This window comes from Penicillium digitatum, chromosome 1 (genome assembly GCF_016767815.1).
Source record: "Penicillium digitatum chromosome 1, complete sequence".
Lineage (NCBI taxonomy): Eukaryota > Fungi > Ascomycota > Eurotiomycetes > Eurotiales > Aspergillaceae > Penicillium > Penicillium digitatum.
In genome coordinates this window covers 3,307,336-3,325,569 of record NC_089384.1, presented here as the reverse complement: position 1 = coordinate 3,325,569, position 18,234 = coordinate 3,307,336, and the positions used below count along the sequence as shown (strand labels likewise).

The following is an 18,234-nucleotide window of genomic DNA, read 5'->3' as shown; positions in this document are numbered from 1 at the left end:
ATTCTTTCGTGAAGAACTCACCCTTCCACTAGACATCTCAAGATGACCCCCCATTAAGGTAGACAAATCCAATTTTAGTAGATCTCCATCGGACTCCAGTACAGAGCTGTGGTTCGCTTGACGATGTGGCCCTCGGCAAATTAACATGACCAGATCGGACTTCTGAGGTCCGGGGGGGGGGGGGTTCGATGACTCTTTAACATTGACTTCTAGGAGTTGTTTATTAATTTGCTTTTCTATATATCTCTGAATCACATTCCTTATAATTCCCGACTTCTTTTGGGGCTAAATTTACTCTGTAAAGGCACTCCGACTTAACCCGCTCACCTTACCCAAGCCCTCCACTTCTATCACCCCACGCCCGCGATAAGCCCTCTCAGCGTCTTCACTATCTGCAACTCCTGCAGCTCCTACCAGTCTCTAACATGAAATTTACCAGGAATACATTCGATACCCTTTAAAACCGAGCATGGCCCCAATCATTCATTGCGTCCGCCACGCCCAAGTATGTCCATCCTGTGACAATGATCGCAACCCAACGCCCTGAGCCCTCGACTATTGATTTGCAGCATGGCTCTTCATTGCTCAGTCGAGCTAACAGATAATTCCAGGGCCTGCACAATGTTTGCACCGCCAACCATGTCATCCAAGACCCCGTCCTCACTGACCTTGGCCACGAGCAATGCCAAAAGCTCCGCGAGAATTTCCCTCGCCATGCCCACATTGACCTGGTAACCGCTTCGCCCCTCCGTCGTACCCTCTACACTGCGCTCGAGAGCTTTGCGCCTGTCTTGAAGTCAAGGCCAGACTTGAAGATTATTGCCCTACCGGATGTTCAGGAGATATCGGATGTTCCATGTGATACTGGCAGCGAACCTTCCGTTTTGAAGGAGGAATTCAAGACGGGAGTTGACTTGGATCTTGTGCAAGATGGGTGGAATAGTAAGGTATATTTGTCACCTTTCTGGGGCGCGGGAGTTGCTCCAATAGTATCTAGCATGTTGTGTACTCACCATTTTCTCCCAAAAAGCTATCCGGTCGTTACGCCCCAATCAACAACGCCATCAAGGAACGCGCTCGTGCAGCCCGTCGCTGGTTGAAAGCCCGCCCAGAGAAGGAAATAGTCATGGTCACGCACGGTGGCTTCCTGCACTATTTCACTGAAGACTGGGAGGACAGCAGCCAGTTCCAGGGTATGTGAAGTGACTATGATTGCAAGGGATCCTCCCGCTAACGTTGTTTTTCACTCTCATAGGTACCGGCTGGTCCAATACCGAGTACCGTACATTCTCTTTCAGCGAGGAAACACACACAGACGATCTGGAGGGATACCCGCTAGACGGTGACAATGCCTCACTTGAGGAGACATTTGACTCGCGGCTGCGCCGGGGCAAGACTGGACCTATGCCCAGCCGGGAGGAACAGAAGACACTGTATAAGAAGGGAACCCAGGGCTGGGATGACCAGGGATTGCAGATGAGCACTGCTGATCGGGAGGCGGCTAAGGTCACTGGAGGTGAGGAAGTCAATGGGGTCCGGTTATAAAACGGGCAGTGAATTAAAAGTGTGCTTTGATGGACATGGCTATTGGGCTTTTTCGGTTGTCGCAGATTACAACGGGCTACAAAGATAGAACCAGTATATACATAGATCTGACATACACCATACATAACCCCTTGGATCTTAAACGCTCGTTACTCCATTGTCTGTTGCTCTCTTTACCCTGATTTCCTTGGTTCTTGAGCTCCTTTGGCCAACTTAGCCCCCTGTGCCCGTTTCAACAGACTATAGAACAACGCTGACCACTATGCATTATACCAATGCCTTCATTGTTGAGACCTTTTACTCGTTTTGGATTGTCACTATCTTTCGCTGTGATCAAAGACCTTCTTCGGCCTCGGGACACGATAAAAACAGCCAATAGCCTCGACAAGAATGCCGACAAAGAAGTTGTAAGAAACCCCTCTTTCAATTATAGATTTGATTTTCTCCATATGTATATAATGGGTGTCGAGCCCCTCGCATTTGATCCCATCATCCGGAGCATTCCAGCTCAAGACGGAGCTCAACACCTGTCTTCCTACTGCGCAATCCGCTGAGCATCTTCTCTATTCACTTGCAAGATAGACGTTAACCCTTCTATCTAGGGTCCTTTACACCCCTTACTATCATACCTATCTATATCTCACAGGTGGGCGGCCTCTCGCCAAGTCATCCTTGCTAAGATATCATAAACTAGAGCACTGGTATTCGACGATGACGAGTGCTGATCCGAGCATCCTTCTGAACTGTCTATGGTTTATTCCTGTGACCTTTGATCAGTCTTACCCTCACCCCTTTATTTCCTTTATTAACCAGATCCAGGTATTCCCTACCACGCCATAGATCGTCCTAGCCTATTCAAGTACACCGTTCTTACATCATCATATACATCTAGTAGGTCACCCCGATACACAGAAATATGCTTACAGACTGAATTAGGTCCTCTGTGAAGATTTTTCCACAACCAGAGATTCGGATAAGAATTAACCGAATGGCTTAGTTCGTTGCACCTTTCCTGTAAAAGCCACCAACGAGGCATAGGCCTGTCGATACTTCTACTTTGGACATCATCGCATATTTTCTCGATCAAGCAGCTGAGTCATCCTCCCTCCCCCTCCTCTACTAATCGGAATTCTGTAGATCCATCTCAATGATTAGTGACAATGCACTGTGGTCAGCGATCAGCCGTATAGCTCAATAGTGAGCTAGACTTACTACTCTCCTTACGATTTGGATTCTATACTAATGCATCTCTACCAGACATAATAATTCGTCCAATCCATAGCACACAATTCTATCTACTAAACAAAAAGCAACTAGGTCATTCCCTGCAGCTCTCCCATCATGGCAAGTTTGGATTTCACAGGGCGTATGAGATATTGAACAGTGAATGAATTGAACTTCTGAGGATCACCTTTTCGATCTGATTTTTTAGGCGCAGTGATAGGCAATTAGATTTGATGGCATACATAGAATGCCGAGACCTTTGTCCGTATGTTGTAGAGCTTGACGGCTTTGCAACTTTGAATGCAAATGCTGGTGCCTTCAATGGGGATTCTATTTTTAGGCTCCGATCAAGTCCCGTGGCGCAGACTTCTCGGCAAGCGCTTGAGATATAACTTCGTGCACCACCTGGGTAATCTCTTGCCAGTACACCCAACAAGATGATTGATGACAATTTACCCAGTACGTTGTAAGGACTAATGCACCCTCATCTCTTGGCGGGCTACGTCATCTTCCGCGTCAAGGTTATCACACTGACCGTAGGATAGCGTTCTTCCTAAAGAACAACTCAAAGCAGCCTCAGATCAGCACAATATACCATAGTCAACATGGCAATGACCCCGAACCGGCGTACTCCTTGCGCACCCTTGACCCCGCCTCCCCAACATCACAAAATTGCTACGGAGTCGCGCTGTACGACCCGTATGTGACGGACATTGTCTACGGCGAGGTTGCCGTAGCTCCAGATTGGACCCAACCAAGCATGTCGGCAGATGTCATACGAGCAAACGGTGGCGCTGTCCCGCCCTCAGAACCTATCCTTCCCACCGAGTTCTCCATCCAGCTCTACAACCCCGACCAAGAGATCACAGTAAAATATCATGCCAAAACGTGGAACAAACCAGCTCGGTGGGAATTTGAGATGCCGCAAAACTCATTCCGGGTTCCGTCCGCGTCAGCGCTAGACCAGACTCAGATTGATCCCTCTATCGCAGATGTTACACCAAAGTTGAGGTTCAGCTGGCGTAAGGATGGGAAGTTGTCAAAGGATTTGACATGTCTGTTGCACGGCAAAACCTCAAAGATTCCTGACACGCGCACAAGGAGCCGTGAGCCAGATATCACCATTGCTCTATTTCAAGGGCTGAAAGAGCTGACTCTTTACGAACCCAATCTCTATCGCGTCGAGATGGAGGATTTCAAGGGGTTGGAAATCGTGCTGCTCTTGGCCGCCGTTGCGATTCGGGATATTTTCTTCGGACCTGCCAAGGAGGCCTTTCACATCACTCCCGGTGGGCCGAACCAAGCTCGCAAGCAAGCAGGAGGGCCAACTGCAACTGTGGCGCCAGCCCCACCTCGTGATCTCAGGCTCGATTGGAAGAACCCACAGGCCCGACCTCCTGGCGCAGCCATGAGGGGACAGTCATCGCCGCCTCGGCTCAACATCCCGAACTCCTCATCGCCAGCCCCACAAGAGAGGTGGCGACAGGACGAACTCGCAAGACAGGAAGAGGAGCGACGAAGCCAGGAGGTTCTCGCCGCGCAACACGAAGCACGGCGTCGGCGAGAAGCGGAAGTCGAGGATGAAACCAGACGCCTGCAACAGTTATATGGGAAAGAAGAAGAGCAAGCACGAAGGCCACGGCATGCCCCAGCTCCATCTTCCAGGCCCTACCCTCTTCCCCGACATACCGGACCCCCTCAACCTTCCTCCCACCAATACTCTCAATCCTCAGTCCAACTCTCGCCTCATTCTGCAGGCCGTCCATCCCATCACTCTCGCCAACAACATTCCCACGACGCACAGGCCCCCGCTTTCGCCAACAGCCCATACCTCCATGCACCGGACCACATGGATCCTCGAGCCCAATCCTCTACCCTCTTGATGCAGTCTCAACCACAGCAAGCACGCCCGCAACCCCGACCACAGTCTACGGTTGGGTTCCACCCTACCAGCAGCGGGGCTCTCCCCGCGGCGTCGCGGCCTCACGTTCAGCCGAAAAAGAGCAGCTTCTTCGGGTTCCGGCGCAACAAGGAGGAAAATTCTGCCACCAAGCTCGAAAAAAAGCGGAGTTCTATGTTCTGATCATATATACCCTGGGTTTTCCTTTTTCCCGCATCCTGCTTTGCATTTAGTGGTGGCTATTTTTTACCCTCATGATCATTTCATTCTACACAGCGTTTTTGTTTTCAGTCCAAGCCGTTAACATGGCATTTCTTGTTCCAATTCCAAACCTAGTAAACAGGCAACGTAGCTGCTGCGTAGTGTTTGAGATGGTGTCTGGAGGACCACAAATGATTGACCATCCGCGCTAGAGCAGTTCATCTTAAAGCATTTAAAAGCAGGATGATTAGATTACTGTACAAACCGTGGCATAAGTCTCATCCGATGTCGTTTCAACAGACAGATCCAGTTGCAGGGTTGTTTGATTCGATTCATTCCGAACAGTAGTCAGAAACCAAGTGATGTCCGATTTCTGCATGCCCACTGTCAGGCCGAAACCTGACCCACCCTCAGCGAGTCAGTTTCCCCTCCAGAGATCCTTGCCAGATGCCTTCCAGATGGACCACTTTACTGATTTCCGACAGAAGGGAAGATCCAAAGGACTTGAAGCAAACTGATGGGTGAAAGAGATAAACTGAACTCCTAGGATGGATTCTTCTCTTCCCCAACTAATAAAACATGAAGGGTAAGAACATATAGTCCTGGCCCGACGGCAATACTGACCGCTTCCGGGAGGCGGTCATTAAACTCCGTCCTAATTGCTATTTCATACATACTGATGAGAAGGATTATTCCCCCTAAAAAAAATCTTTCCTTCCGACACCCACCACCTACAGGATTTCCCGAGGAGGAGGAGGAACGGTGAATGAACGGATGATTGAATCTTCTCCCTCTTAGAGTGCCTTCAATGTTCCTTCAAGGAAGACCATTCTCATCAAACTGTGGGAGTCGGTAAATTTGCCGTTGCGCTAAAAGAGCATTTCAGAGTCGGCGTTGATTACGTGTGCCTTGCGGTCAATCTATCTGGTAACGACCATCGATCTTGTCCTATACCAGAGACTTTCCTGCAGGAAACTCCAGTCACTGTGGCCCAAGCTTGATGGGCTCGGCTGTTTCCTCCCGTAGCTCATTGCTGAGCTTTGTTGTCTCCTCTTCCTTGACCAGTAGGTCACTGGCAATCTGAGCGTTGGAGGCTCGCAGCTCGCCCAGCTGCGTTTCCTTGGTAGCCAGCTTATCCCTCAAAGACGTTTGGGTAGTAGCCTTGGCTACTTTCTCGGCTACCTCACGCTGCTAAGCGAACGCAGGCTCCTTTGCCTTGATTGCCGCTGTTACCTTCCCCCCCCCCCCCCCCCCCCCCCCCTTTCCCCTCGTAATCGGCCTTGGCTGCCATTATCTCCTTTTCGTAGGTCTGCTTTAGCAGCTCAACACGCTCCGCGTGTTGCTGTTCAGCATTTAGCATTGTGTTCCTCGCCGCATCCCTCACTTGCTGCTGAGTCAAGTGTGGTTCCTTGGCGTAAAGCTGGTTCTGCAACGAGTTGGTTTTCTCTTTGGGTTGAGCTCGATACCCTCTATGGCTCTTGCTATAAGAGTTGAATCAGCCACATGTTCAGATACAATCCTTGGTTCAGGTCCGACTCAAAGAGCAACATAAGACAAAGTGAGAGAAAGGTCAAAGCTGGCTGAGAAACAGATGAAGCAAGACGCCTTGCTTCACCCAAAAGGGGGTTCAATGTTCAAGATGCTGAAAAGAATGAGATCTTGACTTGAGAGGAATCGGCAGGTTTTGGGAAATGAGAAGATGCCGAGGAAGTTGGGTTAGAGAGACAAAGAACTGAGGTGAGGAATTTAAAATACCTCAAGATATATATAGAGAGGGATAGGAACTTAAAAAAAGGAGAGTGAAGAGAAGTAGAAGTGTCGTGAGGTTTAAGAAGGTCTTTAGTACTCGTTCCAATCCTACTGAGAACTATATCAAACGATTTACCTATGGTAGGAGGATATTTACAGTTGAACCTCGCAGTAGTCTCTATCAAACTCACTCTCACCTTTCTTAAGTGGACATCTGAGCAACTAAAAAGGGATGACCTGATCCTCACTTTTTTTTTCAAATCCCATCAAAAGTAAACATCATCCTTGCGCTATGTAAAGCCAGGGTTCCGGCCTAAATTTTTTTGGTGAGGATGGTGAAAAGGAAGGAATGTGTAGCTGGGGATGTTGACAAGTGGTAATTGAATCTGATGGCACAAGTAGCTTGGAGGAGAGGTTCTGTGATCTTCACTTTTGTACACTATTCTTGCTCTCACAGAGTTGTTCCATTGCTTATGCATTCTTGTGGTGCCTTACTGATGTCTTCTTTAACATACATCTCGTCCCCCTTCTTGATTCAGTTAGAGACGGCCGAAAAAGGTCGAACTTGTGAAGTGGAAGTAGGGTCATGGTGAATGTAAGAAGAAAAGCAGCTCCAGGAAGGGTCGCAATAGTTACGAGTCCAGCTCTTGCTCGGCCATTCACGCTTCCCCAGATTGCGGTTCAAGGTATTGTCCAGTGGTCCTTGTGGTCCTTCTTCACTTACATCCCAACTAAATCATTCACAGGGTGTCCAATCCATCTTTCCAAAAGGATTCTCACCTTCACGAAAAAGTGACTCACCCACTTTTCAGTATTTTCACGCACACAGATATGACTCCGCCGGGTCTAGTAGTCTTCCAGTTACGAAGGGGTCGACTTTGTGAAATCGAACAGGAAACGAGTATGCATGCGTAAACTCTGGACTTGGCAGCCAAATGAGAATGAGACCTTGGTTTGAACCTGGGCGATGGGATGACCGTTGAAGGTACATGTGTATTGTAACATCTCACATTTGCAGCTGCGATTGGTCACGTGTTGAACGCCACCTTTAGAATCGAGGGACTGAAGATGGCATGGCGGGATCAATTGGAGCTTGTGGTGTATGCGGCGAACGTTGCAAGGACCCATATCAATTTCACCAGCGTACGGCAAGTAGCACTTTCGACTACCAAGTGTGTTGCAGCCATAAGAGCACACCTGTTGTCCAGCCTCCACAAAGGTTGTATATTCCAAATCGAGCATGGATGAAGCGTCCGGCATTGAGCGCAAAATATCAACGGGGATTTTGGAGTCGGAGAAGGAGGGATATTCGAACTCTTGGAAAGCTTTTGATACCCAAGAACATCGGCTGGGGTGTCACAGGCATAGTCCTTCCACGTTTCTCAAGAACAGTCAGATAAAAGGCAAGCATACATTTACAATTCAACGCAAAGCATATCGAGTTTGAGGTCGAAAGGGTCGTAAACATCAAGTTTACGATCTTGGGGGGGGGGGGGGGGGGGGGGGGGGGCATCTCCGGCCAGTGGAGTCTCGGTGGAAAGGTCGTGGGAGAAAATTCTCGAGTCATTTTTGAATTGAGAGGTGAAGTGAAAGGAAATTCTTTAGTCCTAACGAATTTGACTGATGATTCCACACACATCTTGACGTCGATCTTCATCATCGACCAAGAACCTTCCAAGATAATCGTTCTTCATAGATCGGGTCAATCATTCAAAAGTGCGCAGCTCTCGAGGAAAGCCTCATATTCGCGATAAAAAGGTATGCGGTTTGCAAGGTAGCATCATCATTTTCAAGGGTTCCACAGTTCCTCAACGCCTCTTGCTGGTGTGAACTCATAACACACCCAATACATCGAGGGAGTACGCAAAGTGCTCGTAGGAGGCCTGTGATCATCTCTGATATTCTTGATTCACGACCCTTTGAGTGACACAGCAAACGCCCTTGTTGCAAGACAACCAAAGGCCTTGCCGACGACTTGACCGTTGAGAATGAGTGGGGCATGCTGCCGAGTTTCATTTGACGTCCGACAGAAGCAATTTATGAATAGGGGCAGGGATAGGAACATCCGGCCATTCAAGGTGAGGCTGCAAGACCCCTGAAGAGTTTTTGAAGGAGATAAGAAAGTCCAAATGACTCGAATGAGGCCATTCGATTAAAGATGTGGGGATAAAAATAGATTAAACGGCCCGTTTTGACGTTTCGCTTGGCAAAATGTTCACGACATGCAACCACGGAGGGCTGATAGCTTCACAATTTTCAGCAAATCAACTCCATTCGGCTGTTATCGGCTCTACACAGCTTCATGAATCGTGAAACCAAAATATGGGCACTTGAACACATTAGCATTTCATCTACCCCGTGATGATAGCTCACTGTTCTTGACACACCATGGTGGGAGTTCCGCACAGTAAAGGCTGTAGCCTGTGTCGCGAACGACGGATTAAGGTAAATGTCAATTCCCACGGTAAGATCGAGCTCTCGAAATAACAAGGTCTCCAGTGTGACGAGGCAGTCCCGGAGTGCAGCCAGTGCCAGAAATATGGTCGTGACTGTCCGGGCTACAGGCGAATCTTTCGCTTTCAAGACGAAGGCCCCAATCTGGAGCGGCGACATCGCTCCAACACGCGACGGAAGGGAAGAAGCGCAGGCCCAGCCGCGTCGGCTGCCTCCTCAACCCAAACCGACCGATCGCCCCCCGTACACGGTCACTCCGCTACCGCTGCAGAAGTAGTGCGTGGCAATGCGATTGCGCTCATGCAACGACACTCCTCCTTGGGTGGCTGGGATGAAAAAGTGTCGCCGTCCCTGGTGCGCAAGTCCTTCCGTGCCGCCCAACCACAGTTATTTCTGGACTTCATCAGCACGTCGTTTCCGACCCTCTATTATCATAATCGATTCCGGTCTGGCAACACGCCCGGGTTCGCCGAACACATCGTCATGAATTTTGGCAAGGATGTGTACCTCGACTATGCAGTTTGCTGCTTGAGCTCCGTCTATTTAGCGCACCTGACTCAAGATAAGGCTCTCCTCAAAGCAAGTCGACAAATGTACTCCAAGTCGCTGCGTGATGTTATCCGGTCCATTCCGAAACTCGACCATGCCAAGTCTGACAACATGCTATGCACATCTATCATCCTGAGTGTCTTCGAGATGTACGCGCAGACCACGCCCGACGCCTGGGTCGTGCATTCCGACGGCGCCAAGCGGCTGATGATAAGCCGAGGCCCAGAAGCGCACGGGACCGGGTTCGGAAGATGGTGCTGGATTGCTTTTCGCGGCTTCTTCATTGCCACAGCAGTCTATGAGGGCAAACCCTGCTTCCTAGACCAAGAAGAGTGGCAATCCTACGCGACGAAAGTCAGGGCCGAAGACTGCAAGAAACCCGGCGAGTGGTCTGTATACGGAGAAATATCCGATTTGGCTTTCATGGAACTCGCCAAATGCCCACGGTATATCAGCGAGACCCGTGACCTACTTTCAATGCTGGACGAGCCAGACACAATTTCAATTACAAATCTCATCGGCCGCATACATGACACTTCCCGTCGGCTGCGCTCGTTCGCTGCGGAGCTTCGGGCATGCATCAGCGCGCATAGTGAGCGTCAGCAAGGGATCGTCCAGCGTCCTGGTTCCTTTATAGGCCCTGTGCCAGAGACCTTCCCGGACACCGGTCCATCGCTGCTCCTCAATGGAACAGAAAGTATGATAGAGACGCTGCAGCAGCTCTCCGACCGTCTTGGAGACCGACTGCGTTTCATTTCTGTCCCGGATTCACCGGAGTCGTCTGTTGCCACGCCATCCAGTAGTGGCAGTGAATATCTTATTTCCCCCACTTCAACGACATCGAAAAGCTTCGCCCTCCCCTTTCGCATTCATTCCGAGCTTGGACGGGGTCCGTCTAAGACTTCTGATCCACAAGACCCCCGCGCGGTGATTTGGTTGGATCGCATAGCGTCGTCAATGGGTGTCCTCGGCGCAAAGGTCCTCCCGGCTGATGCGAGTGCTTCAGTACCGATGGACGGCTCATCACCTCAAGTTTTTGAGTTGGCGTAGTCAATGATGATTGCTGCGTTGACATGAAAAGTGACAAAGATGTCTCTTGGCCGGCCTAGGACAAAGATCCCCCTTAAACTCTACTCCCCCAGCAACATGAACAAAGAAACAACTTCGATCTCCAATTTTTGATACATCACACCGGCGTTTGTAAGTATATAGATGTAAGATGCAAGTCCGTTCTCAAACCCCCACTTCCACAACGGGCACCAACCCTAATAATCCAAAGACTGCTCTAGCAAATTCCTTAATTCGCCCCTTTCTGCCTCCAACTCCTTACTCAAATTCGGTGCAAGCATTAGTACGCGCTGCTGCGGAATCGTGCCGTCAACCAACCCTTCCAAATCGGCAGCTTTGAATCCTAGATCCTTCAACCCACGCGGCTGATCACCGAGCGTAGCAAGGAACTCCGCAATGGCAGCCCCAAGCACCTCACCTGCACTCTCACGCTTAACATTCGAGATATCAACCCCAAACGCCTCAGCTGCTGCCAGATGGCGATCGGGATTCGATGCCGCAGTAAAGCGAAAGACAGCGGGTGCGGTGACAGCTACAGAAACACCGTGCGGGATGATGGGGTGGTCTACCTCATAGCCCGCATGCTTATAGCCCGGGTTCTGGCTGGAGATAGGGTAACTCATACCGTGGCAGAGGTGAACTCCTGCATTTCCGAAACCGACGCCGGCGAGCGTAGCCGCGAGCAACATCTCTGACTGTGCTTCGTGATCGTCTGGATTGCGAACTGCGCGCGGCAGGTACTTGACTGTTGCGCGCAGGGCGGCGAAGGAGAAGATGTCGGAGATGGGGTTTGCACCCTGGTAGGCGGGTCGGTTGATGGGGTTTGTTGGGCGCGGGGTGCGCTCGTTGTATGGGATTGCGGTCCAGGATTCGAGGGAGTGGCAGAGGACGTCGAGGCCGGAGGCGGCGTGCACGGCTGAGGGCATGGTGCGGGTATTAAGCGGGTCGCAGATTCCGAGGGTTGGTTTCAGGTTCCGGTGAGCAATGCCTGTTTTGGCTTTCTTGGAGACTAGGTCGAAAATTGCCGTGCCTGTTGTCTCGGAGCCTGTGCCGGCTGTGGTTGGGACGGCGACAAGTGGGAGGAGAGGTCGGTCTACTGGGAGGCCTTTTCCCAAGGGTGCGTTGACAAAATCGAGGAAGTCTGCTTCGGGAAACACGGTGTACAGGTTCATGAGCTTGGCAGTGTCGATTACGGAGCCGCCGCCTGTTTTGATGTCAGGTTGTGTGTACCAAGGGGGAGCAGGTAGGGGAAATGTACCGACGGCCAGGAAGGCATCGGGCTTATAGGGCTTGGCAAAAGCGATAGCCTCTTTTATACTTAATTCAAAAACATGTCAGTTCCTACGCAACAGCCACGCTTGAAGCTTGGGGTTGACTTGCGAGCTATCCTTGGGCTCAGTGCGAACTTTGTCAAAGATGGTGAATTCAATGCCCTCGCGGGTAAGACCCTCAACAGCCTGTTTCATGGCAGCAAGCTTGGCCACATTGGAATCGGTGACAATGCACACGCGCTTCGCACCGAGGTTGGTAAAGTCCATCCCGACCTCCTTGGTTACTCCGGGTCCGAAGCGAATGCTAGACGCCGCCATCTCGAAGGCGTACTCCTTCTCGCGCGAACGGTCCACGGGTGTGGACATGCGGCGCTTCACATGGTCGAACAGAGACGAGGTTTGCTGGTAGTTGTGGTGATGATTGGGGTTCTTATGGCATGGACAGTTGGGTGGGTGGGTGTATTGTACTGTGCGTAGCAAGTTCAAGGCGCGATTGGCCGCTGAGGGGGCGACTCTGATAGCTGGCGAAACCATTGCTCTGCGTCTTCTCTGGGCTGTATAGGATTGGAAGAGAGAGAAGGTGATGTTGACGTACAAAAACGTCAACGTAGGTTACGAGACCGGAAGAAGAAATGTGGGACAAATTGGGGAAATGCGGGGAAATGCCCCGGACTTCTGGCCGAGGTCTTGTCTCTCTCTCCCTGTCTTTCTCTCTTACCCCCTTATTTCAGGAAATCTGATAGCTATCAAAGGGATTGTCTTAGGCATTTTCAAATGCTCATGACCTCTACAACCAAATCCATCCCCGGTGATACCAGTAGGCATAAGTGGTAAAGCATGAAAAGTCAAGTGATTCGATTGAGTAGCACTAACTAACATATCCAACCCACGCACATCTCCAATAACCATTACACTGTCTGAACCTCCAATGATACTCTAGTCCCATCTCACTCCAAACCACAAACCCAACCTCTCAACAGAGTGACAACACCAAATCTCTCGAAGCATCAACAGCCCTCACCTGACTCCCAGCAGGCGGAACCCCATCCTTCCAAGAAATTAACGGCTCAGAAGGCGTAAGACTCACTGGGTAACCCACAAAGGGATCCCCGAAGACATCGGAAAGATCATACCACACTTTATCCTGTCTCAGGCCGCGTTCCTTGTCAGAGGAGAGGTTGTACGCAAAGATCATCTGGGGAGCACTAGAGTACAGCCCGTCACGGTTGGTGCTGATCTTGATTGCGATGCCGCCAGTCTCGGCGTCCTCGCGGAAAACCTCGGTGTACTCATCGTTTGGGAGGAGGGTTCGCTCCGGCAGGACCGTAGAGGCCACGGACCACAAGTAGACTGGGAACTTGCAGTTGTTGTGCACTATCGCATGGCCCAGATTTCGGTGCACCGGTGGTGAGGTGCTCAGGGGTCTCACTGGACCACTACTCGAGGAAGATGGAAAGGCACTGAAGGAAATATCTCCTGGGCCCAGGTGCTTTTCATAGATTGTTGGGTTCGAGAGGGCGAGGGTGGTGAGCGAGAGGAAAGGGAGGATAGTTGAGAGATACATCTTGGTTGATTGTAGAACTGTTGGGGACTCTCTTTTGGTTCTTGTTGAAATCAGGAATTGGGGCGGCTTTATATAGGCGTTTTCTGTTCCTTCATTCAGGACCATTCCACTTGTTGATGTGTTGCACTGTGAGCCTAGACCTTTAGCTCTACTTCCCCACGGTAAGATGCTTCTAGGCAATTGCTATGAATCCCGGCTCAGGGGAAGTTGGACGCCAAGTAAGGTTGTGCAATGTAGATGTGGCGCAAAATGAAGGGGTGTGAAAGTACCACAATGTACAACATCGTAGCCAAATCGGACCCTTTCCTGTCAAGAATGTCACCATTTCCCTATTCAGTGCCCCCATTGACTTGGTACCCCCGGAACAAGATCGGACGATCGACCAGAACAATTACCAGGATTCTCAAGTTACAGCGTGGAATGTGCGGATCTTTCATTGAAAGGTGTACATCGATGATAGAATGGGAAGTGCCAAAACGTCGGATGTTTTACTTGTGTCCGATCGATGCTATTGAAGAATGTGACTAGCCCGCTACCTGGAGGGTTCATTTTGAAAAGAACACATCAAGTACATACCCCTTAGTATTTGACCAGACTCAGGGCTCAGGGGATGGAAGATGCTTCTTCAGCAACCTTTTATCGTCAGTTACCCCCGTGGACGGCATGACATACTACACAGGTTGATGCTACCCTCTGAAACCCTTGACTTGATCAAAAATGGAAAACTCCATGGCTAGGGCAAATGTGGCGTTCTAGACATTCATTTTTCCAATTGGAATGTAATTTCTGGTTTGTAGCGGAGCCCACACGGAGAATTCGTTTGGGGTTGAGTCTACCGAGGAATGTCAGATCTATTCAGCAGTCGACAATGGAGGCACATTCACCTTCTAGGAGGCCTTGCTATAGGAAATGACCTTCAACAACAGAGCAAACTCAGGGTAGTCCATGTAGCACGCCAAAAAGGTCGTTCCCACATTTTTGATATCCTCAGCGACATGTCCAACATTCATAAGAGAGCATGGTAAGACAGACCTAACCGTTCTGTATGGCGTACGAAGATTTTGATGGATATTACGCTATCCAATGATTCAGACCGGAGGGCAAAGAAATAGCTACAGCGTTTTAGCAGCCTGGTCGTTTAGCGGAAATGTCCATCGATAAACCTGAATGAGATAGATCTGTGATGAAAATTTCATCACTCTGCCTTGGTGCAGATCGGATAATCAAGATGTGCCTCAGAAAACTAGTATGTACAAAGGATGTGTGTACAGGAAGAAAGACATGCAATAATGTGTGCCTCCAAATTATCCCTCCAGGGAAACCATGAATGAAGGGCAAGCCAAAGCTGCCACCCAGAAATGGATGCTAGTTCCGCTTCAATCTCCGAGAGACGGAGAACGGTGGTACCTTTGTGAGCGACAACCTGAACGAAAATTGGTCGAAGGGTCGACAAGAGCAGCCGAAGTCTACGAAGCCAGCGCGCTTAGCCGTGGTGATCGGAGTGTTGTTGCTAGACGTAGCAGAAGAAGCCACGTAGTCGGCCCGGTTGTCATCTTCGACAGCGCCGTTCCGGCTCATGTAGATGGTGGTAGTAAGGCTGGTGCTGTTGGCCGATACGGAGGGTTTCCAAAAAAAGGGGGTGACAGTCCACTGGCAGCGATGGCCGCGGTAAGATGCCACAGCATTGTCACAGCCAAACTGAGCGCTGAAAGCTAGGTTACCGTCCCCATCAAACTCCTTAACCTTGGTGATAGAGCCGTAAGCCAGGAGGCCAGGACTGTCTTCTTGTTCGGGTCAATAGCCAGGCTGATGCCAGTGGTCACGGACTCTTCGTCGGTTGTTGGCGTTGTTGAACAAGTTCTAGGATGAGCCCTTGTAGACACGCATGCCGTGTTGCCTCAAGAATTCGGCATGGCTAATTTGCGAAGAACAACTCAACCTGAATATACAACTTGGCTCAAGGAAGTAATGTCACACTAAAGGAATTAATGCAGTAGGGTTGATAAAAGCGTAATTTGAGATCTGGGCACAGCTAGGAGTCCGTTTCAGGTCGAAGAACAAGCTTTGAAGAACTCCGGGCCCTATATATGCATATCAGAACCCTTGGCCACCCACTTCTACGTTGATTTCAATGCAGTTATAGAAAATGCACGGGGTCAGGATAAAAAGAGAGACGTTGTGAATACAGAGGAGCAAGCAGGATTTTCTCATGGTTTTCTTTTGATCTTGAACCAAATTACGTACGTCTTCTAGTTTATCGGCCATGTCCATCCGCTCATCCCAAAATACAAAGGATTTGAAGAGGCTATAAAAGTTGAGAGATATACAAAGGTTGATGCTGGGGGATGGCTTTGGGCTTGAAGAGTCAGAAACCAATGACCTATTCTACGTGGGTTAATTGACGAAGAGAACAGGTGTGTATACTATGAAGATCCATTTCGTCCAAAGCTTAGATCGAGCCCTACATGGCTAAGCGAGCCAGTTTAGAGACGCTATAGACGAAGCAATAATAGGGAAATAAAGTATGGACCCTTGCACTTCTTTGGTTCTTTTCATCTTCCTCGTCTTAAGTTCTCTGTGTTCCTGATTTTCTTGCCATTCAGTTTTATAACTCAGTTCTTCAGTAACATGCTTGATCTATGTTATAGTGCATCTTTCTTATTTACCATATCATGTATCGGCTCGGAATCAAGACAAACGTGAATTTTTTTTTAAAAAAATTCAATAACCGTGCAGTAGCTCGCTTAGCTCGAAACTGCATGAACGCCACCCCCGTTTCTTAGGCACGGGCATCCATCTCATTGCGGGGAGCCTCCGGGGGGGTCAGGGATTCCGGGATTTTCCCGGGGCTGACGATATGAAATGACCTGGCCATTCCAAAAAGAGACAGGCAAGGGTGGTAGAACTGGCATCCGCAGGTGTAGCTGGTTGAGCCTTGAGCTTCTCCCCTGTTCCCCCGTTCCCCCGGCCACCCCAGTAGAGCCAACGGAGACCGTCCGATGCTACGAATTACTTTTTGTGGGTTGGATTAGCCTTAGAATAGGAATAGCTTATGCCAGTGGCCGTGCTTATGTGAATTTCGAATTAATTCATAAATCTCCTTTCACCTTCGGTTTGAGCCCTAATGATGTCGCACGTAGGTACAAACTAGAGACGGCTCTTTTTTTTGTAACTTTTATGCCCTCGCCAACTTTGCACTTCATTTCTTTCCTCTCTGCCTCTCCCAAGCGCAGAATCTTCCACAAATACCATTTCTTTTGTCGAGTTCGCCTGGCCCTTGTTTACCCTCCCCGGTAACTTCCTAGCAACCGCCTACGCTTGACATGAATACAGCCCACGATGGCTACTGATCACATTTCGAAGCCTACCGAGGCTGATGCCCTGATCCTCGAGGCGTGGGGCCAGGGTCTGATGGTCGGAAGTCTACTCATTATGGCCGCTATCACTCTCGCCAATATGAAGTCACACATTCTCTTGCACAAGCTGATCTTCGCTGAGGTAAGGTAGAAGCTAAAAGACTGGCGCACTCATTCCTCGGCTCATTGAATCTTCGGCTAATATTTGAAACGAAAGCTCATCCTGGCTATGGCCCATGGGACTTTCATCTTCCCCCACGAGCCGGTATATGGCTGGTATCTATCCGTGACTGCGATCGGTCTCAACATCTCCTGGGCCCTGCACAACGTCATCGCCTGGATGAAGAATCGCCCATTCCTATCCCGAAAGGTCTCGATCATGTACATTACCACTGTTATCCTCTGCTGGCCCTACTGGGGCCTCGAGATCTATGCGAACTTCACATACTTCAACAACATCAACAAGATTTTCTTGAAGACTCGGCCATTGGAACCATTATTTCGGTTCGTCATTCCCTTTCTGCCCAGATCTTGAGGGCTACTCCTTCCAATGTGAACTGTTTCCACTCTAACATCATCTGATGACAGTGACCCGTGGTGGGTTTACACAACGGCCAGCCTATTCTGGACGATCAAGCGCGAATACAACTTTGGATTATGGGAACTGGTGGTTGTCAGCCCACGCTTCGGAATCATGTTGGTGGCAATGTGTTTGTCAATCATCTTCATAATTGTCGATACCTGTAGCGTTCTGAACGCCTTTTCCAGCATGCTCCCAACGGGCGTCGAGCCGTTCTGGAAAGTAAGTCCCTGTCCTATTCCGTCCAAGGGGTTCCCATCTTTCCACACTAACCACAATCCAGCTATCCTTCATCTTCAAGTGTCTCTGCGACACGGTCATTCTCGACGACTTCAAGACAGCCCTGGATCACTTGCGCGCGCACTGGATGCGCAAGAAGAACGACGAGTTGCTCGCCACCCCGCTCACCACCCCAAACTCCAGCCCTCGTGCAGACAGGATACGCAGGGATATCGAGACTGCTGACTCACCTACTACTCCGACTACCCTGACTACCCCGACTACCCCTACAAAGGGATATTACGCCCATGCGGTGCACATGGACGACGTCTAATTCTTTCACAAAACCACCGATGCCCAGTCACGAAGGGCACGTAATGACCCAGATGGCGATTGTTTCCTTTTAGTCTGGGCTTTCGGCTTCACACTGTGCGTTGGAAATGTTGTTCGGGGCTTTAGGTCTGGTTTCTTGATCTCATCGTTTTCGGTGACGTTGCGTGTCTGGAATTACTGTGGGTTTGACACACCCCGATTTACTTGAGAATAGCGGTTTG

At 49.8% G+C, this 18,234-nt stretch overlaps 6 protein-coding genes across 6 annotated transcripts; 4 read left to right on the top strand and 2 right to left on the bottom strand.

The window, feature by feature from the left end:
• Window positions 1–469: 469 nt before the first annotated feature.
• Window positions 470–1,545, top strand: Pdw03_3476 (Histidine phosphatase superfamily, clade-1; the record flags this gene model as incomplete). Its single annotated transcript, XM_066100500.1, has 4 exons — window positions 470–505; window positions 612–947; window positions 1,031–1,193; window positions 1,256–1,545. 4 exons carry the CDS (start codon window positions 470–472, stop codon window positions 1,543–1,545), a joined length of 825 nt encoding a protein of 274 aa, XP_065955900.1.
• A 1,661-nt stretch (window positions 1,546–3,206) lies between these two features.
• On the top strand, window positions 3,207–4,852 carry Pdw03_3475 (Chromatin assembly factor 1 complex p150 subunit N-terminal; the record flags this gene model as incomplete). The annotated part of the gene is made up of 2 exons (XM_014676666.1): window positions 3,207–3,228; window positions 3,315–4,852. 2 exons carry the CDS (start codon window positions 3,207–3,209, stop codon window positions 4,850–4,852), a joined length of 1,560 nt encoding a protein of 519 aa, XP_014532152.1.
• A 4,155-nt stretch (window positions 4,853–9,007) lies between these two features.
• On the top strand, window positions 9,008–10,672 carry Pdw03_3474 (Fungal transcriptional regulatory protein, N-terminal; the record flags this gene model as incomplete). Its single annotated transcript, XM_066100499.1, has 2 exons — window positions 9,008–9,064; window positions 9,119–10,672. The coding sequence occupies 2 exons, from the start codon at window positions 9,008–9,010 to the stop codon at window positions 10,670–10,672; spliced, it is 1,611 nt and encodes a 536-aa protein (XP_065955899.1).
• A 215-nt stretch (window positions 10,673–10,887) lies between these two features.
• Pdw03_3473 (Alcohol dehydrogenase, iron-type) lies at window positions 10,888–12,495 on the bottom strand (the record flags this gene model as incomplete). The annotated part of the gene is made up of 3 exons (XM_066100498.1): window positions 10,888–11,894; window positions 11,949–12,007; window positions 12,047–12,495. 3 exons carry the CDS (start codon window positions 12,493–12,495, stop codon window positions 10,888–10,890), a joined length of 1,515 nt encoding a protein of 504 aa, XP_065955898.1.
• A 439-nt stretch (window positions 12,496–12,934) lies between these two features.
• Pdw03_3472 (Fe-containing alcohol dehydrogenase, putative) lies at window positions 12,935–13,525 on the bottom strand (the record flags this gene model as incomplete). The annotated part of the gene is made up of 1 exon (XM_066100497.1): window positions 12,935–13,525. One exon carries the CDS (start codon window positions 13,523–13,525, stop codon window positions 12,935–12,937), a length of 591 nt encoding a protein of 196 aa, XP_065955897.1.
• A 3,339-nt stretch (window positions 13,526–16,864) lies between these two features.
• On the top strand, window positions 16,865–18,014 carry Pdw03_3471 (glucoamylase precursor, putative; the record flags this gene model as incomplete). The annotated part of the gene is made up of 4 exons (XM_014676671.1): window positions 16,865–17,023; window positions 17,099–17,385; window positions 17,470–17,683; window positions 17,745–18,014. 4 exons carry the CDS (start codon window positions 16,865–16,867, stop codon window positions 18,012–18,014), a joined length of 930 nt encoding a protein of 309 aa, XP_014532157.1.
• Window positions 18,015–18,234: the final 220 nt, after the last annotated feature.